This window comes from Podarcis cretensis (assembly GCF_951804945.1).
Source record: "Podarcis cretensis genome assembly, chromosome: 2".
In the NCBI taxonomy this organism is placed as follows: Eukaryota; Metazoa; Chordata; class Lepidosauria; order Squamata; family Lacertidae; genus Podarcis; species Podarcis cretensis.
The window spans coordinates 61,231,941-61,253,318 of NC_137171.1; the positions used below are offsets into that span (position 1 = coordinate 61,231,941).

The 21,378-nt window shown below is 39.4% G+C and overlaps 1 protein-coding gene and 1 long non-coding RNA gene across 51 annotated transcripts in view; one reads left to right on the plus strand and one right to left on the minus strand.

Moving 5' to 3' along the window:
* Positions 1-427: 427 nt before the first annotated feature.
* Positions 428-21,378, minus strand: part of COL23A1 (collagen type XXIII alpha 1 chain) — a 311,553-nt gene continuing 290,602 nt past the window's right edge. For 47 of the 50 annotated variants that reach the window (XM_079967558.1, XM_079967537.1, XM_079967546.1 and 44 more), the window contains 13 exons: positions 20,154-20,243; positions 18,917-18,967; positions 17,609-17,674; positions 16,432-16,458; positions 14,904-14,930; positions 13,825-13,896; positions 13,666-13,719; positions 12,632-12,658; positions 11,781-11,834; positions 11,459-11,545; positions 10,460-10,522; positions 8,874-8,912; positions 428-6,793 (listed from right to left, as the gene is read on the minus strand). In XM_079967558.1, the coding sequence (XP_079823684.1) occupies positions 6,740-6,793; positions 8,874-8,912; positions 10,460-10,522; positions 11,459-11,545; positions 11,781-11,834; positions 12,632-12,658; positions 13,666-13,719; positions 13,825-13,896; positions 14,904-14,930; positions 16,432-16,458; positions 17,609-17,674; positions 18,917-18,967; positions 20,154-20,243 (711 nt within the window). In that variant the 3' untranslated portion in view covers positions 428-6,739. Of the gene's footprint in view, positions 7,183-8,873; positions 8,913-10,459; positions 10,523-11,458; positions 11,546-11,780; positions 11,835-12,631; positions 12,659-13,665; positions 13,720-13,824; positions 13,897-14,903; positions 14,931-16,431; positions 16,459-17,608; positions 17,675-18,916; positions 18,968-20,153; positions 20,244-21,378 lie in introns of all 50 variants that reach the window. The other 3 variants (XM_079967557.1, XM_079967520.1, XM_079967522.1) reach the window with 3 other exon arrangements.
* Positions 7,191-12,621, plus strand: LOC307211205. Its single transcript, XR_013836344.1, has 3 exons — positions 7,191-8,025; positions 9,320-9,453; positions 11,823-12,621. It is a non-coding gene; the product is annotated as an uncharacterized lncRNA (long non-coding RNA).

Here is a 21,378-nt window from a genome sequence, read left to right on the forward strand (position 1 = left end):
GAGAATATTAATGTTTGTCCGCTCATCAAATGTTTATCTGACCTTGTCAAATATATTTTCTGTGCAAAGCTTTCCAGTTCATTCATATATATATATGTGTGTGTGTGTGTGTGTTTGTGTATTCTTTATACAATCCAGTGTAAATCTGTTTTGGATTATGACAGTGGGCATTCCAAACATGTATTTGAAAGTAAGAGTAAGGTGAGACTATTAGTAGGAAAATGAATTGGAATAATTCCAGTTTTGTTTTGTTTTTGTAATGGGACTATTTTTAAGTAACTGTTTTTAAAACTATTGGTCTGATTAATGGAACGACTTACTTTAATTTCAAAAAATAATGAAGCTAATTTGAATTCAAATGCTTTGGATGTTTTATAGCTCTGGTTAGGAATGTTGCAGGAATATAATTCACAACATAGTAAAAACAATCTGTACAAGAAGCAGTTTATTCTAAAATGGTTCAAATATCAAGTCTTACTACAAATCAAAGCACAAAACAATGGGAACACCGCCAAACTGTGCAGTGCCTGTTGTAAAATTTACAAAACAGATCAGTACAAGTCTATATTTTTATTCAATAATTCATAATACTGTATTAATGCCTTCATTTTAAAAATAGTTGTTCCCCCATAGTACAACTAAATATAGCAGTTGTTCTGGCTTGTACGTGTTAGAAATTTTACATAAAGTTGTAATCAATGACAACTAAACATGTCGCATAAATATTCCCTTCCAACTTTAAGCTATACCGTACATTTTATTGAAGCTCAGAAGAGTTTTTCAATATAAAGCATGTAAAATACATTCCACAAAATTCTTCATGAAAGAGGCATAATTCTCAAAGCCCTTTTACTTAGTAGTTACAGAATGAGATTACTTGCATGAAAAGGAGACTTCTATGTGCAGTTTGTAATACCGGACACTACCTTGGTAATTATGAGTCTGTCGACCCCTTCATTTGCACATTCATACAGCTTCTATATATACTTCCTGAATAAGAGTTTTACTGAATATAAAACACAAGTTGTATTATGTTGATCTTTGCTTAGAATCCCACTTAAAAAGTAGAAGATACGCAGTCCAACTGCTTTTTGGGGGGATTGTCCTTTCCTCTCACTTGAAGTCAAGGGCACTTGATTTACTAGGACTCATTCTGATACAGAGTTACTGTAGGTGCTCAGCACACTGTAAAACAGGGGGCAGCAAGTGGAGGCACCTGGGCCAAATCCAGGCCCCTGACAGATATTGCATTTGTCAATGTAGAGGTGAAAGGGGTATGCAGAAAGTGGCATCTGTGACAACAAAACTTTATAGCCGTTGCTTCCTTCCCCACTCTTAAGTGGCCTGTAGGGAAACTGCTGACCGGGGCTGTAGAAGCATGCCCTAGTTTTTGCAAGGCAGACAAGCAAGTTAGCAAAATCTTCCTGTATATTGAGCAGTGAATTACATTGTTCACTGTAGTTCAGCTTCTGCCTGTGCAATGAGTAGCAGTAATTTGTCTTAAAACTTGAGCAACTTGGGCACTAGTGAGTTTAAACTACTATTACTGCACATGTTTTTTACAGCAAAACATTGAATTAGACAAGAGGCAAAGCCAAACTATATTTATAGTTGCAGCAATATATATTCAAAATGCCAATTTAGAAGTAGGCTGAAAACGTTGACAGTGTTGTTTTTCAGTTCTGTGGCACAACATTCTGTTGAGATAAACACAGCATGATATAGCAGATGTGAAATACTTTCAAGCTCCATCTCTTTAAGTGGAAGAGATTTAAGCCTGTCCATTATGCTTAACTCTACCGTTTAATTTTGATTAGATTATGCCTACTGATTACACTGATTTCAATTATAATTTCAACTCGGCAGAAATGTGCACTTCACACCCCACCTAAAATGTAATAATAAAATCAAGGTCAACTACTGAATCTTAGGAATGCTTTCCAATTCAACTGTCTGCTTTGCCAAATGAACACTATATGTGAATGCAGTTTATTCAGCATGCAAAAATGCATTGCTTAGGAGGCAATAGTGAATAAATGTTCAATTATTGTATCCTGATACTGATCAATCACTTTGCTAGATATATCTTTGGAAATCAAACCCACCTAGAAAATGAAAATTGGCCGTTTGAAATCAAATTATGGAAGGGTTTTAGTACCATATAGTGCAAACCTTCACTTTTTAAAGCTATCAAGTTGAAAAATTATAAAATTATCAAAACCCGAAAACAACATGTAGTGAAAATATTGAATGCTGGCTATTCTTTATATTTCCATTCAAAATAAGAGTAATTTAAAGCGGAAAACAAAATTTTCTTTATTTCACATACTAAACAGATTGGTGCTTTTGAAAGCATATTAATGTCCTCTTATATAAAGAAGCCATGTTGATAATCTTCAATGTTTTAAAATACTGTGCTGATTAAAAATACCAAATCACTACTATTCTGATGGCTAGTAGCGATTTGGTGATCTTAATCGGTACTTACGCACAGTAAAGAGAGCATTTCTATTAAAAAGGAATTACCTAATTCCTTTCAGGCCTTTAAGCTGTTATTTCCCACAATTCCCAATGCTACAAAAGGTGATGCCCATAAGCATTTTAAATGAGTATCTAAAGCAGGAGTTACAGGTTCTTTAGCTTTTCAGATGTAGAAGTACCACTCCCATCAGCCCTAGTAAGCACTGCCAATGGCTAGTGATGGTGGGAGCTGTAGTTCAGCAACGTCTGGAGAGCCAAAGGTTCCCCACTCCTGATCTAAAGTATGCCTTTAACTGAACAGAAATGGATCAAACTACTGTATCTTTGTGCTGGTGTGTAGAAATTTAACGCGGAAGCAAAAGCTTCTGATTCTTCCTTGCAGCTGTGCTGGAGGACAAAGGGAAGAGAGGGAGGGGAATAGCATGACCTTTGAACCAGGCCAGTACCTGCCACTACCACCAAAATAAATGATATGTAGACAAAATACGCAGTTCTGAAGCATCCCATACAGGAGTCCCATTGCTAATATATTCAGTGAATTCACTCTGACATGCATTCCATGTGGTATAGACTTAGGTTTGAACTATGAAGCTTAGGAGCAGGTCTTGGGCAACTCACAATCCTTTAACTTACCTCATAACAGGAGTGCCAACTTAGCCCCTTGACCATGGGTGCCATGCAATGTGCATGGCCCTGGCACCAAAATTTGTGGGTGCTCAGCCCCTTTATGGGGAATTTTGTGGGTGCTCAGGCACCCAAGGCCCCAGGGAGTTGGCACCTATGCCTCATAAAGTTATGTGGACTGAATGAGATAATGCTATGTATTCTTTTAAATTATTTATCATAGATACTTCCAAATCGCTTACACCTTCTTGGAGGAAGGGAAAGAAAAATATGAAGTTGCCAACAATAGATGATGCGGAGTCACATTTTATAAGGAGTCTCACTTTGGTGCTGTCTGCAATTGAAGAAATAACTGTTGCTGAAGGTTGCTCTTTTTTTACAAATATGTTATCACTGAACAGTTTGCCAAGGACTCACAAATAAAAATGGGTTTAATGTGCTAACAAACAATGTATCTGTCTCCACTTGCGTGTGCCCACTTCTTGCATAAATATATTTTATTGTAGCACTAATAAGTTGAGTTCAGAAATGAAAAGTACTTTTAAACATTTCTTCTGGATTTTGTTTTTCCAGTGCTGCCACTGACAGCTGTTAATAAGAGAGAATGATGAAGAGGTAATTTGTCTATTTTCTCATAAAAAGAATAGTATAGCCAGTATTAAATTTCATAAGCAGTGATCCAGAAGGGCATGGATGCATGTGGCCTTTTTTTGAGTGTTCCCTCACAGAAACTTTGCCCCTCCCCACCAAAGCCTGTAAATTAGTACCGGTAACTGAACTTCCAAAATTGAAAACAATGAGGCGATTTGGCACGAAAATGGGAATTGGGGGGGGGATTTAAAGCAGCAGGTCCACCTGCATCTGTCTTGACTGGGGCTATAATTGTGCATTATTACTATTGTCACACTACCACATACATGCTCCAGCCTTTTGCTTCCTTCTGCTAAGGATGACATTAACAGAATGGCAATTAGATAGATGTACAGTGTACTCAGCAAACACTACAGACTACAGGGAAATATTTTGCCAGGAGATAAGATTTGGAGGAAATGATATGCTGAAGACTAGGAAGAAGAGAGTTGATTTTGCTGCCCATGGACTTGCCACTGGTTTTTGCCACCTGTAAAAGAGTATTACATGCAGAAAACGAAGCTATGCACACAGCTGTTTGACTTTCAAGGAAGCCTTGAAAGCTAGTCCTTTGTTTGGAAGGTTACAGCATTTTAATTGACAATTTAAAGTATCTAATTTCTTAAGTCAATGTAGTTTATCTTCATTTACACAACAGTCTAATATCAATACCGAGCAAAATGCCATATGGACATCAGAAATCATACAATAAAGCTATCTTATATGTAACCCAAGTAGTTAACAAGTGAAGCAATGTTAACTTTATAGTCTATTTTTGTGTGTATAGTATGCATCTTCTACCATGTGAAGAATTGTACACTGTTTAAAGCATTAACTGCAGTTTTCCTAGAAGACTTTACAAGTAGTAATAATAGAAATAATATACATTATTGCTAAGGATTCAGAGGATAGCAATCCAGAACCCCTCTTCTACCTTACACTAACGGAGAGTACCATGCCATCCTTACACATGTGAATTCTGATCAGTAACGCGAACCAGCACTTTGGAATAGAATTACACCCCATCTCTGGGAATGAGGGCTTAAACTCTGAATTAGGATGAAGCCAATTAGCACCAAAATAAAACGGGAGAGGGAAATCCAGGCTTCCTAGGTTTTATTCAAACCGCAAAGTATTATGTCCCTTGGTTCCTATAAACGTGTGCTTTCATCTTAGTTTTGTGCCTAGTTGATCACTGTCACTGCTTGCTGGTGTTCAAACAAACATGACGCTGAGGAAACTGTCATATAAGGCATTAGCTAAATGTTCAGAGGCGAAAGGGTTCAAATGCTTCCATGAAGCTGAAATCTCTTTCCACGAGTCAACATTGCTCAGTCAGTTCTGCAGCTGCTCCCAACTATGCTTGCCAACTCATAGAGAACTGCTGTGCTTTTAACAGCCAGAGCCAGGAGCCATTAACTCCACTTCCGCTGCTCTCCCCTATTTACCTCAGTACCTTCCAAGCAATATACTTCTACTTAACATGTTCTGTAGCCTTTACTTCTTAGGTAGCATGCCTCCTGGATGCTCCTGGGTCCATCCAGCATCAAAACATCATTGCCAGAACCTTTCTATACTCACTGTATGCTTGTGAAAACATTTTCGTTAACATGGCCTTTTAAATAAAAGATTCGAAACCTGGAGCGTGAAGAGTTTCGCCAGTGTGGTGTTTGGCAGAGGAAGCAAACCGGTGGAAGTTAACCTGTATCCTTCCAGATTCTGTTGGACTCCAGCCCCCATCAACCCTAACCTGAGATGACGGGGTTGCAGTCCAGCAACATCTGAATGGCTTCCCATCCCTAAAGTAAACAAACTGTGTGTATGTGATCCCATTGGCAGCACAACAACAAGGGGGTATAGAACTTTATATAGTTGCATAAATGGGTGAACAGTTTTGGCTGTGCTGCATGAAATGAAATTGCTTATTGCTACAAATATAGGTTCAAGGTAGGCTATGTGTGGGCATGCTTAGGTTCTTGAAATTAGTAAGCTCTTGTTCAATATACCAATGGTAAATATGCAGGATACTCCACTAGCAGTATTTTCTCCTTTTATTTGTGCTCATACCCACAATCCACTGGGACTTAGCTGCATTCCAATCAACTGCTAGAGTTCCATGCTTTTTGTAGCCATTGTGTTTTGATTTGGACAGAAGTTTCTCAGGCACACTAAAGAAATGTGCCTGTTCTCACTTTATGCTTTGCTGTAAGGGGTCACTGATGTAACACTGGTGCACCTTTGTTTGCTGCATAAAATATGGAGATTCTCCTAGACACCTTTACTTTGGAGAACTGAAACTGAAAGAGTTGTTTCCATGACCAAGTAAGTGACCAAACAAGCACTGATGCTATTAATGAACTCCTGTGCTTCTGACCATCGGTAGTTTTATTTGGGAGGTGCTTACACACCAATGAAGATACTCTCCTCCTTGAGTTATGTACTTGGTTCTGCATATGGGAATGGGGGAGCAAAGTACAAAAACAGAGCTCCAGTTTATCAGTACTGATACGGCAAGCCCTGCCAATTCAGGGAAGCAAGCACTGGACTTCATACAGGAATCCCTTCCCAGTTTGCAAACATGAGCTGGCACTCATGGACTGTGGCTGTGGAAGAGGTTTTAATCAGCACTGGTGTTATGCTGAAAATCTGAAAAAATGAGATGAATATTGTACTGTTTCCTCTGTGTGTGTTTGTGTGTAATCTGTATGATATGTGAGGCACTACAAGTTTTTCCAATTCCGCAGTAATTACAAAAGTTCCCGAAGAGAATCAACCCGCTTTAAGTCACAGATTGTAGAATGATAAGCAGAGGTTCTCCTGGCGACAAAGTTTTCTACATGTGGAAAAAGCTGCCACAGATGACAGAGGTGATCATAACGACCAAGAACGTAACTGTTTTCTTCAAGGTGGAGGTATGTAGCAGCAGGTGTGGTTACGTTTGTGTTGTATTTCCGGGTTGGAGGTTCCTCCTACATTCATCCGTAAGCCACCGTTTGTCTCATTTCTAAGGCTGCAACTTCTTTTTCTTTTTCATTTTCTCCTCCATTTCTATCTGTGGCTATGTGCAACAGAATTGCAGAGTTGTAAGCCATTAGTTGAGAAGAGGGGAAGTTCCTTCTCCCATGCAATAAGGCACACAAGGCATAGTTTCTCAGTGCTGTTATTCCACACGGTAGCGTTAGCAGCAAGTAACAATCATTCCCAATTATTTCAGAGTGTCCAGTTATAAAATAGTTGTTGGTTATGTACGCTTGTCCTATGGGCCTTGGAAACGTTTATATCTTTTAAAATCCATACATGAAAGCATCCAGTATAAAAAGATCAATATATTACTGTTGAAGAGTTATTGTTTTTTTTTGTGACTTCCCCCCTCTTTTTTGTATAAAAATTAGAAAAAGATCAAAATATATCACACTATTATTTACACAGTCCATGCTTGGAGGATCACTGTAAAAGAACACAAACATGTTTAAAAACACACACACACGGGCATAGCATGCATCTCACTCTCATCTACTGCAAGACAGTGTTTGCAACGATTTGGTGACATTGCTGACTTCAATCTTTTATTATTATTATCATCATATATTGCATGGTTTAAACTCCCTAAGTGCAATCTTAAATGAGGATGTGGAGGCAGTAAAGTAGATGACTTATCTACTTTTTCCAAAGCTGTACCAGTGTGTATCATCCAAGGTGGAAGGTAGGCAATGTAATTATTCCATCTAGCAGTGCTGATTCTTTTTCTTTAATTCTCGCCATTTTCTTTAATTCTTGTTTTTTGGAAAATTTTTGGAGGGGACGGAGGGTGGGGAAATTAATGGGCCCAATCCCAGGGCCTCTTGAGGGAGTTAATGGGCTTTGGATTCAGTCAACTGACGGCCACCTCTGCCCTGCCTCTGCTGAGTCCATTCTGTCCCTAAAATGCTCCATTTGGGGGCCTAACACTAGCTACTACTGGTAGAAATACCACTTGCAATAGGCCTATGGAAATCTATGCCTGCAATAGATCTATGTCCACATGCTTTCCTTGCAGGTAGAAAGACAGCTCCATCCTATCTTTTCCAGTCAGTAGATCTGAGGGATTGCTCTGCCCTTGCTTAATAATGCCTGACATGTGTAATGATCTCTAGGTTGCTTGTGCAATCCTCCTGTTGGTTTGGACGGCTTTCCTCTCTACCATAGCTTGAAACAGAAGCACCACCCAGTCATTTGCTGCCCTTCTTTGTATATGTAGCCCTGAAAACAAAACACTACAGGCGAAAGCTGCAGAGAGACTCTCAGAAAAAGGTTGGTTGGACATAGGAAGAGTTACAATAATAAAGAAAAAAAGGCACTAGGTTGTTTTGTTTTCGCCTCTCACATAAGAGCTGAGCTAAAATGGGGGAGCTGACTTGTACATGGCTTTATGCCCATTGAAAAGTGTTGTATAGGTGGGGGAACATGAAGTATTTGCAGAAAGAGTCTCAGCAGCCATGGCAGCAGAGCCATTTCCCCCTGTTTAGCTATACTGTATGGAAATCCAAAATCGATGCAGCTGTAGTATTAAAACCTGACTCAGAAAAATAACTTAAGAAGAGGGTGATGGTGAGGGCCCACTTTCAGCTTCTGCTTCTCATGGAAATTGCTGCCTGCCAGCACAAGTTTACTGCTGTGTGATTGTGGCCTGCATTCAAGGACACTGGTTTGCCACCATCATGGGCAGCTCTGCCCTAAATTTACACTAATCTAAATGTGGTTTTTTAAAAAAATATATAGCATAATGCGGACATGAAAGCAAGATGCAAAGTCAGCATTAAAATGGAAATAAAACCAGATTTATTTGCCAGGCATAGAATCAAAAAGATAGAATCAAGCAGGAATAAGTTGACATATTTCCTGACCAATTAATTTTAGTTATAATTTCATAAGCAAAATGCTGAGTTTCTTGTCTCTTTGGTCTAATCCCTCTATGATGGCTATATTAATATGCAGGTATTTAGCAAAGATATCTACATTTGCCTCAGTTCATTTTCTCCCCCTTTCCCCCCTTTTCCTTTACAAAATAGCTCTATTATGTATTAGTTCCATGCTATTACTCTTGCTAAGCAACAATCTTAATTCAAGCCAAAGAGAAAATCTAAGGTAGGGTACGATACCTTGTGCCAACATCCTGGTACTGGTAATCCATCTGGTCCCTGCAAAAAGTAAGTAACAATTTTGTATTCTTGGAAAGCACCAAGTGTATCATAACAGCAACACACACACACACACACACACACACACACACACACACACACACCATTTATGATGGGTGTGCAAGACCTACCATTAACGTATTGGAAATCTCCATGCAAAAACCATGTGCTGTGTTTAAAAAGTAGGTATGTAGGAACAAATCACATTCCATGTATTAATTTCACAAATAAAACAATTACGCGAATTCATAAACAATTGCTTAAAAAATTCATCAGCTCTGTATTAAAGCAAATTTAGTTTTTTGATTTTAAGATGTTTTGTTTCATGCTGTAATATGAGTTTGATGAAGGGAGGAAAGAGCTATACAAGGATAAACTCAATACCAATATAAGTAAAATTATTTCAGGCAACTCTCAGACAGTATCTCTTAGCTTAACTCTGTGACATGGGAGACTGACTGGTGAATGGCTGTCTTTCAAAATGGGAAGTACATTGCCAATGGACAAGCAGAGGCATGAACATATTCCCTACCTATCTTAGGTAAAGCATTCTTTGTGTATGATCCATACTGTTTCCAGGTTTAGTTTCTGGCTATCAGTTGTAAAATACTTTCCTTGCTTGCAAACCATTTTCTTTCTTGCGACTCGGCTACACAGGTCAATTTATAATGTTAAAAATGCATTATAAAAATGTGACACTAGATGGTGCTGTAGAGCAGAATCTAAAGTCAATGGCAGATACCTTGGGATTGTTGTCCCCCCACCCATAGCATTTTAATGGCATATTTTTATATCTGTATAGATCCAGCAGTGCTCTTGAGGGGGGTGGAATAGGCTCGCAACATCAGAATAACTCTAGCCTATGGGATTGGCTGATGTGATAATGTATGCAAGCTGGTCATTCATTCAGAAGTTAACAAGACAGGGAGAGTGCTTTAGATAATTGAAATGTTAAAATCATTTGTGGCATCAGATACATAAATAGGCATAGCTGTCAATTTCAACCTGTGCACTCTGAAACTACTCAAACTTATTTGCACAAAGAACGTGTTTCAAACCCCATGACATCCAGGAATATGTGGCTGAATGACACACACATACTAAATGTTTGTGCAAATTCATATCAGTTTAAAAAAGTTTTTCTCCCTCCGCCATTCCAGGTATTTAACTGCCTGGTCCATGCATACAACTTGCTAAGCTTATAGTAGCCAGAAGTATTGACAGACCTTTGGCTACAAAGCCAGACTCTAGAATTAAAAAATACATAAGCATTTAGTTTCACAACGTGGCATGAATCTGGGTGGAATGAACTGGAGTGTGCCCTGGCTTGTGAAATGTCAGTTCTTCCATATGTCTGTACAACTTTTGGTCTTTCACAAGTCATACAGACACCTGACAAATTCTGGCCACATTTTCCTATAAAAGAATGGAGGTTCCAGAGGGAAAGGAAGGGAGAAAGCGGAAAAAGACTATGTTATGCAAGAAAAGGGCTAAGTTATGCAGAAAAAGTCATGCAAAAGAAGAAAGAAAAGGGGGGGATACTATACCAAAGGGCAGAGCATATCCACACCATCCAGTTCAGGTAAACCTGGCTCCCCTTTAAAAATGAACTGTTAATTGAAAATGGGGAAATATACAGAAAAGTTTATAAGAAAGCAAAAGGAAAGAAGGAACAGAAAAAAGTAAAGAAATAATTCAGAAGCTTACAGAAATGTTAAGCATGGGGGATCTCTGACCTGGAGGGCAAATGTGGTCCTCCAGGCCTCCCTTATCCGGCCCTTTGTACTCTCCCCAGGCCACCCCCTCACTGGCCCTGTCCCACACCCTCTTGGGCTGCTTTCCTTGTGTCCTTCAACTGTAAGAATGCCTCTTACTTGCCTGGAGGTAGGGTAGACAGGTGTGTGTAGAACTTCTGACTTTTGCATGGCCAAAATGCAGCCAAATTAAGAGTCGCAGCCTAATGTAAGAGTCACATCCATTGCTCCAACAATTTTCGTCTGTGGGCACACCCACCGGCATGTGACTCCCGCATGCCTGTCCATGATATTCAAGATATTTAAGGCTGCCCCACCCCTTTTGTGATGTTTTTTGGTCACTTCTGGGTTTGGCACATGGTATGCGGTTGCGCATATATCGGACACACCAAAAATGGTCACTGCCTGTATACAGGACTGAAATAAATCAAAAGTGCCTTGAAGAACGAACCATCTGTTTGTGCCTATTGTGTGCTTCGTTTCTGTTCTGTCTTCCTACTGTTAAGCTCAGCAAGCAGTCACATTGTTTTTTCATGGGTTTCTTTCTTTGATTGCTGATTTGCATATGAGGTGCCTTTCCTATTTTGTGTCTACCCTAAAACATGTACGCCAAGAAAGTGACATTCCAGCACCATGATAAAAAGAAAGGCCAGTGAAATGGAACTATTGGCCTTCTGTCGTTATCCAAGTTCAAAGGAGTCTGCCTCCAGAAACCCCTTCGTGCTTCAGATGTCAAAAAGCAATGGAGATAATTTAAAGCAAACATATATTCCCCGCAATATCAAACCATACCACTGGACAAGGCTGATCCAATCCAGGCGGCCCTGGCTCTCCCTTTTGCCCTTTTGCGCCTTTTCTACCTGGAAGTCCTCTTTCTCCCTGTGACACAACAGAAAAATCAAAGCTCTTTTATAATCTGAAAGATTGGAGTGAGAGAAATACCACTTGTTAAGTCTTGAATTTAGCATCCACCTGTTTGCATTGTGTTATAGACTTATATAAGTGGCTTATATATCATGTGAAAGCTCAAATATAATACAGTATGGACTTTTTGTGTGTGAACAGATGAATTAGAGGCAGACATTTAGCTCAGTGAATTAGAAGCAATACAGACCTTTTCTCCTCTCTCACTTTTTTCTCCTTTTTCTCCTCTTAGGCCTGGGAAACCCTATAACAGCAACATGGAAAAAAAGTATGTGTTTAGTGCCAAATAGTTCTGGTAATGAGGAAAAGGAAAAACAAGGATGTTGTTGTTTTTTAAAAGCAACCACTCTGAATTGAGGCAATGAAACATTTTCAGAAAAAAGTATGTGCATGTTTTGTACTAGTACTGTTTATTTCTTGCACCCCACTCTTCTCATACAAAGCCCAGAACAGCTTAACACCATTTATCAAGTTCAGCATTAAAAACAAAGCTAGGCCGTGATTCACTACAAAGTGCAAAAAAAAAAAAATCACTTGGGATATTGCTATTAAAACATTTATCCTGATGAAGCACAAGCATGTTGCAGATCTTATACTACCACTCATATATGGCCCAGGGACACCCCTTTCACCTTGGTATAAACCAAGGCTGGATCTACATTGACCTTCTAAACGTTATTGAACTGAACATTCTCTAAGGTTCAGTGGCAGTTTCCCTTTGTCAGTGGTTCATGGCTCTGCAGCGCGACAAGTGTAGATCCACCCCAAATCAGGCAATAGGTCCACCTCAGCAGTACTAGCATCTGTTACGATTGCAAGGGACTCTTTAGGATTGCTGGTGGAAGTTGTTTCTGACAATGCAAGCAGAGACCCTTGGCCAAGAAAGGCGAATCTTAACCTGAGATGAAAGCATTTGCCCTGCTACACAGTCATGACCCCTCCCTCTACTAATCATTTATAACGCATGAAAAAATCTGTTTAATTGCTTCCTGCATTGTTTGCTGACATACAGATAGTATAGATAGTATACTCATTACTTACATCTAATCCCGGTTCCCCTGGCTTTCCCTAGGGTTAAGAGAAAGAAATGGAGACAGTTAACTGGCGAGAGTGGGAAACCACAGGATTCAACTAATGGGTCCCGTCAGACGAAGTCCTGCGCAAGGACTTAGGCTTCTGAAATGGGGCTTCTCCCCTCCTCACCCTGTACAAACAATTTCAGTGCTGCCCTGAAATTGGCTTGGGGGTGAGGGTGGTTGGGATAATGTCCACAACAGCACACAGAGGGAGGATATCATTCTGTCTGTTAAGCCAAAATGCTTCCCCTGATGGAACAACTGCCTTAGTGCAATGTTGAATTTCTCTCCATGTTAAGTGGGTTACATTTATGTTAAGCAGATACCTAGCTCCCTCCCAGTGAAATCCGTAAGTATTAAAAGTGCTTTGCTGACTGGGTTCTGGCCCCTGTGTACAGCATCTGGACAACACACATATTTTTGTTTTAACAGAACTTCTGTAATTTTAGTAACACAAAACAACCAAAGAGGAAATACTATTATTGTGTTGTTGTTTTTCCATTTTCCATTTTTTCCATTTCCACAGACGAATCGTTTAAAAAACAAAACAAAACAGAAAACTGCAGAATTTCACCACTGACTCAGATATGATGTCTATAGTTCGGACAAGCTAATCACATGCACTTTTACACTTTTACAGCAGACGATCAGAATTATCACTGCTGCAACTCTCTGCAACACTGATGGGAAGTCTCTGAGAAAAAGACCACACAATAATTATGAGGCTTCAAAAAGGTGTCTGAAATCTGTTTTAAATTTCCATGTAGGGCTCAATAACTATTCTTATCAAATTCTCTACCATTACAATAATACTTAGAAAACAATTTAAGTTTGCCTGTAAGGAACTTTTATGTAACACAGAAGCTTTCTACTTCATTAAAATTTAGTAGTTTCAAATAAAATAAAATACAGTTATGAGTCATTTCGTATCCCTTTGGAGGACTGTGGTGGATGAACGCGTTAACCCATTTCCCATTACAGATCCATATGCGTTCTTACCTTCTCCCCTTTGGTGCCTGGTAAACCGATAAGCCCAGGAGTACCAGCAGGACCCTAGAGAGAAAAGAAAACTACTATAAAAAGGCTTGGAATATTGCTACCTGCTTTTTGCTTTCTAATGAAGCACAAGGATGTTCCAGATTTTATACTACTACTCACATGTGGCCCAGGGACACCTTTTTCACCTTTATGACCACTTTCACCTTTTGCACCCTTTGCACCATCTGAGCCCTGCATAAAAACAAATACATTTATTAGGGTTTCAACTAGTTGGTTTTTTAAAAAATCACTTGCTTTATGCCCAATTCATTTTTTTCAATTAAGTTAAAATGAAGTTTCATGTTATCAAAATTTCACTCAAGGTATCTTTTAAAAATACTAAAGAAAATGCAAGTCAACATACAAATAAAAGCTCCCTATTATAATAATACACCAGATCAAGAGTACACAGTACCAGTCTTGGCACCTGTTTACAGAGGAACAAGAGATTGCAGGGTGGGGAGAGATAGTAGAACAATGAAACACTGATCTTGGTAACAGCAGCAGCAGCGGATTTTGTGGAAAAGTGCAAGTGCAAACATACCCTTTATTGGCTTATATAAAGTTATACAAGCATTAAAAAAAAATAGATTGCATAAGAAAATTTCAAGCTAAAGGTATGAGTTATGAACAGTATCATTCCATTCCTGAATTCTTGCTTAGTTTCTGAAACTCACATGGTCTGAATCAGAAAGGAATTTGACTGGTGGTAGATTGGGAAGTGACTGAAAGATCTCAACCTATATTGGGTTCTTATAACTATCTGCCCGAAATAAATCTTTTGTACTGGTGGGCTCTAAGTTGGGGTTGGCCCAAGACATTTTGCTTCCCGAGTTGAAGAACAAGATGGCATCCCACCTCCCCATTCCATGTACAGATGCTGACTGGACTTGCAGCTTAATCTTACTTCAGTATTGGCAATGAAATAGGCTAAGGGTGTAGGAAAGGCTGCCTGGCACACCCACCCACCTCTGTCTTCCAACAGAAGGGTAAGGCCAGGGGCCTTGAGTGAAAATAACATGGGAGGCTGACCCTGCTGCCTCCCAGCATTTTCTGACAGAGCTGGCTGTCTCATTCTGCCTAATTGTAGGGCAGGGCTTGCTCTAGGATAAACTTAGTCTTCAGTGGTCAAAGTGGTTTGTCCTTGTGCTCAGGTCCAATTCAATTCATAAATGATGTGCACAATTTTAGTGACCCACCTTGTGTCCTTGAATTCCTTGGGGACCCTGCAATATATCAATGATGCATATGAGAAAAGAAAATACAAGGGAGGGGGGGGAGTTGATCTGTAATTCAAGCCTTATCCTCAATGTCTGTGCCATTATATTTATCTTTCAGACATTTTATTTAGATGTAGAGAGAAACAGAAGCCACTCATGCAAATATGCCTGCATAATTCAGGGGATGTGGCTACAGTCTAGAGTAGACAGGCCTAACTGTTTTTCTTTTTCTTTTTTAGAATGCCGTCATCTTAGTATGTTACTGGCCAACCTACAGCCTGAAAAGAATAAGGCACAAAGCTAGAACTTTAAATGCACTCATTCTACACCAGGTTTTGATGAATGGTACACGTCTTAAAGTTATCATTCTAAAAGTATTCTTTAAGATTAAACCATATAACCCATTGCATTTTTCTTTAGAAATCTACATTATATTTCAGCGTGGAAGGAATCTGTGAACATGGAAACTTTCCTTTCAGACAGAAATATCAAGTCCTAAAGCCAAGTGAGAAAAACCAGAGGGCAGCCATGTTTGTTCATCTCTAAAGTGAGGCTGTGTGTTTAATTTTTATATCAAAATAGATTGGTTGGTAAAGGTAGCTCAATCCTGGCCCTGACATACCCCACTGCTCTGGGGAAAATGGGGATGAGAGGCAAAGTGGTCCATTTTGTTCATCTTTTCTGAATCGTGTCATAAAAAATTACATCCTACCACTTCCCTTTCTTTAAATATGAACAGGGAAAACAGGTGAAGAGCAAAACTGGTTGCTTCTGTCATGTCCCATTTGTCTTACACAATTTAAGAGTAAATATATTAAAAATAGTGTCAATAAATGGCAACTCTAAAGGGAGTTTGAACAGCCAGAAGGTGACTGACATTCTGAGGACACAGAATCATGGAAGGTCTAGGAAACAGTGAAGCGAAATGTCTCAGCATTTTCTTGATGTTACCTGTCATTTATTTATTTGTCAACTTTTAGTTTGCCTACCTGTTGAAGTAGGCCATAATGCAGTATTTGGCTAATATTCAAAAGGATTAACTGATCAATATATCTCCCCTTAATTTTTTTAAAAGATTCAAAAGAAATAAATAAAAAATTGTCCAGTAGCACCTTAGAGACCAGCTAAGTTTGTTCTGGGTATAAGCATGGACATGAAAGCTTATACCCAGAACAAACTTAGCCGGTCTCTAAGGTACTACTGGACAATAATTACAAGAGAAAATGGTATCAAGGATCATTAATGGACTAAGGCAGATGTAAAAGTTATTTGCCTTAACATTAGAAATAACTGAAGAAAGAAAGGGAAGGATAACATTCCCCTCCCCAAGAAATCTGTAGGGATAGGCTCAATTGTGTATCCTTTGGCAACAATATAATTAAATAACATGAATAAATTATATCCAGCAAGAAGTAAAATAGCAGAATTTCAAGCAAGGGCTATGATCTCAACAAAGATATTTAATGTAGGTTGGAAAAACCACATGACATTTAGGTAATAGACTCACCTTATGCCCCTGTATTCCTTGAGGACCCTAAAGAAAGCAATAGTTCATTTGTTCCTAGTAAATCCTAGTAAATCTTTCATTTTGTACACACAGCTATCAGACTTCTTCTCGAGGTATCAGACTCCTTCTCGAGGTAGAATACATTTGTTTGTATCCCTCCCCCCCCCATTATCATGGGTTAAAAAACCCACCCCAATCTAAACAAAATAAAAGTTTGATCTAACTTTGTGCTTTCTAACTATAATGAAGTTGTCAGGGATTCTAAAATTGTAGAAAGGAGCCTACCCTGACTTCACCGTCCCCTGCCAAATATCCATAAATATACTTCCTAAGGCAATGTGCATCCTTTTCTGGAAAATGCCTTACCAATCTGTGATCACCAATATGTGTGTCACTACAAATGTCCACATTCAAACAGTTGTAACAAACAGAAATAGATTTTAAGACTGAAAATGTTTCACAGTGTACATTGTTCACTTTTTATTCAAGCTGGACCCCCAAATTCCCCTTCCCCAGATATGTGCTGAAATTACCAAACAGCAGTTCTTACAGTCCACTTACGTACCTCGTCAATGCTCTGGTATGGGCTTGCCATCTGCTGGAAGGTTTAGGATCTGATCTAATGGCTAATTATATCAAAGGAAACGTTTGACTATCTGGATCTCTCCTATATATAGTCAGTGGGATCAACCTTCCTGTCAAACAACTAGAGTCAGCTGTAAAATGCCTGCTGAGCATATTGGGATCCAGGCTTACTGAAGCTTAGCTGTTCTGGGCATGCTCTCAGCATAGCATCTATCCTTCATGTGTGCAGTGTGGCGTTTGGGTCTTTAGCACTACATTCCATCACAAACATTTTACTTCACACAAGGAATCATTTCATAGCTGCATGGAAACCCTTGTTATGGGGTTTTGTTTTTTGGCTCCCAACTCTGCCGGGTGTTATTCCATGCTTATCCCACAGAAAAAGTAGATAAAATATTAGAGATAAAATTATCTCATTTGCTAAAGTACTAAGTTGATTTTATTGCAACAACTCAGTGGTTAAGTATTTGAGGTTTGCACACTCATCAGCAACGGTTGTTGATCTGCACACAAAATAAACCTCCCTGGATAGGTTAGAGCCACAGAGATTGTAACCTGGTAAATAATCTGAGTATTAAAACAGAAGACTTACCGTAGGGCCTGGTGGACCTGGTAGACCTGGAACGCCAGGAGGTCCTGGTTCAGCTATAATCTGCACCTATGGATTTTGTTACACAGTGAAGTGATTTAACAGAATACAGACTTGTATGGGCATGATAAAACAACAACACATTTAGAATGAAAAATAATTACTGGTGAATGAAAATGCTCTTAAGAAATATAGAGAACAAAGCAATTAATAAAAACTTTTTTAAAGAACATTAAATAAAAAAGTATTTTTTTAAAGTCATTTTTTTAAAAAAAACATTCTTTTAAAAAAGCTAACGTAACGCATAATGAGTGTGTTCCAGGTTATTATGGGTGCAGTATGCACATGCAACCAATACCCACAGGCTGAATAGTGCTCTGTTCTCCCCAATGCCTTGCTGATGGGTGTGTGCAAAGATGGCCTGGCAGGCCGTTCAGGGGAAGACTGAAATTTAATCTCTTGGCCATTTCTAAGGCTGCTCTTCTGACCTTATTTCTGTATCTTAGGCAAACAATTTAAATTCGAATCAGATGTGATAGTTTTTCACCCTGGAAAGCCTACCATATATATTTGATTTATACACAGGTATTGAGGTACACAGATAGTTCAGGCAGAAAACAGCAGACATATGTAATACTTGTTGTGTTGAAGAAAGTTCCTTGCCTGTAGGAAAATTGTTAGCATGTGAAGCAGTCTTTAGGTCATGATCTTTATTGGTAAGTGATTCTCACTGAAATCAACAGGACTTATTTCCAAATGAATGCATTTTGACTTGGGTTCTGAAAACACTATTAAAAGTAAAGACTGTCACAACACGTATTAATTTTGTTGCAAAAATTCAGGAACCTGTAATGTGGAGTCTCAGTGAAACAAAAGTCCTGTTTCATATTAAAAAGTGACTATTGTCCTGCCAGTGTGGAATACCTGAAGTGGGATGACCCAGTGGAGGGGCCTTCCCAGTGGTGGCACCCTCCATATGGAATTTGTCGCCTTTGGAGGAGTGCTATGTGCCACCAAATATTCAGTTTCATCATTTGCTTAAGGAGCACCTCTTCACACAATGTGCCCCTCCTGATAGTGTTTGGGCATAGGTCTTTTGGATCTTTTGATTTGCTGTACAGCCCACAGGACTTTAATCTTACTGCTGATTTGTACAATGTAACGGATTTGGGAATTTTAAAATATGTTTTCCTATTGGCTCTGTGTTACTTTGTATTTGCATTGTGAACATTTCTTAATGGTGATATAAATATAAATGAAATAGAACAGATAAACGGAACATATGTCTCTCTCAATATGTTTACAACTTACAAGATCCTTCTCACAGGGAGCGCCAGGTTCTCCTTTTGGTCCATCAATGCCCTAAATAGTAAAAAGAAATAGTCTGGTGTCTGAGGATGTATTTTAAGATATAAAGTTTGTGGAATAAGAAGTTTGTGGTGGGGATTCTCTTTATCTAAACTAACCTACAAACCTATTAATTTTCGGTGGGAGTTTTTCCTTGCAGGGCTGAACTTTTCTTGGCTCTGATATTGTGTCAGTAACAGGCAAATGGAAGGTGAATTATTTCCCCTATGCCTGGCAATTCCAGCTGAGCTGTGCTAGGAAACAGTAGGCAGCATGACAGCACTGTAAATGGCTATATACAATGTGCTTGTTACTCTTCATGTTTCTTGTAGAAAGTCCCATCTATATAAACTGCTATCAACCACTTCTTCATAGCGAGATCTCATGCGGATGTCTATGCACCTGCAACCCATGTCTGTGAGGCCAGTCACATGGTTCCTTCCCACCCAATCATAACCCTCACTCCCAGGAAGGACTCAAAACAATTCACCTCCCTAATTTTACTCCAGGATTCAGGTTCATAACACTTCAGAAAAGTAGTTCCCATCCTGCTAGCATATGAATAAAGCCTCAAATGTATTAAGAGACAGTGTTATCTAAAGAGTCACCTGTACCTGCCTGAGCTTGCCAAAGCATTTTCTTTGGAGGCAAGAGCCATTAGACTGTCAGGTAACGGGGAAAAGACTCTCTTCCATGCTTTTGGAACTCCCCACTCCAGGGAGCTAAGTGTGGTTTAATAACTGCTAGTCTTTTAAAAACCTCTGAAGACACATTTATAGAAGTCTGTGTGGGTTGAATTGTGCTGCACTTTTTCACGCAACACACAGATAAAACATGGTAATTGCTCACACAAGAGGCAGTGACGGCCACTAACTCAAATGGCTTTAAAATATGAGTAGAACAACATATGGAGGAAACAGCTATCAACTGCTACTAGCTAGTGTATCTATGCTCTTCCTCTACTGTCAGAGGCAGTGTGAGGTGAAGAGATTCACAAGTGGAATTGAGCTGGACACTCAGAGAACAGGATGGACTTAGATGGGCCTTTGGCCTGATTGAGCGAGGCTTATGTTTCTCTTTCTTATGCTTATGCTCTTAAGCCCCTGATATATAATACACACAAGTGAAAATTAACTTTTTTTCTGGTAATTAGCATCTATGACAACCGTCTAGTCCCAAATTATGTTGAAGACAGACATACCGGTGGACCAGACAAGCCCATTTCTCCTGTCTCTCCTCTCTCTCCCGCTATTCCAGGGTTTCCTTGGTCTCCTTTCAATCCTTTCGGACCCTACAATGTAAAGGAACAGCATGTTTCCCCCCCTCATCACCAGATAGATTCAGAGTTATGAATACACACATTCTGCACATGCCCACCCAAAGTAGCCCTCCATATTCAGCGGTCTGCGAACTCTGAAAAGGGGTTGGCGGACTTGGCAAGGGAAAATCAGGTCAGTACTATACACATATACTGACAGACACTTTTCTTTAACAGGTTTCTACAAGCTAAAATTAATAATTTCCTAATACAGCCTGCTAGAAAACATCTGTCAGCCCACAAAACATATGTAAATGGTAGGTGCTGAATGGAAGCACCAGAAAGCTCTTTTATTAAAAGAACTGATACTCACAGCAGACAAGTGGACAACAGAGTCACTTGCTGTTACTTTGAAATGTAATTTGCTCAAGTAACAACCTACATCTATCACCCCAGTCCCCTAACAAATACCCTTTTCCATTATGAGTGCAGATGCAGCAATAGAATGAATGCTGTGGGAACACAGAGGGTGGTATTTTACAAGAGCATAACCAATTAAATGAATGGACCTAACTCAGCCATGTTCCATAATTTCAATGGGTCTCCTCTGAGTAAACCTTAGTTGAACACCACCCATAAACACAAATGCAGATTTTTAAACTGAAGGATAGAATTTGAGGGGAGGGAGTTGTTTTGCCAAAAGAAGTCACAGGAACTTTAAAAAGAAAAGAAACCTCAGGCTGCTTGTTACCTATCAGATTGCACATCTTGTCCAGATACTCGCTGAGTTAGTGGGATGTGCAAAAACCTGGGGAGCCAAAATAGAACAGAAAGAGGAGACAGGCTGGACACAAATCCTGCTAGTGAACAGATGCTGAGAACTGCAGCAGCTGATGCCACCCTGACTGAGGGCAAAGTGGCCATTCCAGGCTCCAGCCAAAAAAGGGCCTACTGATCTCTTTAAAGTGTGGACCATGACTTTCTCAGGGAGCCTCTGTGAGGAGGCTCTATTTAGGAATCTAACCTTGTTTTCCAAGCAGCTTTATGAATTCCTTCAGGAATCTCCCCACCCCTCAGGTTATCAGAGACCTACAGCAGGCACTTATACACCCATTTCCCATAGTGTGTGTGTGTGATGCACTTTGTATACCAAACAACTGTATCTGTG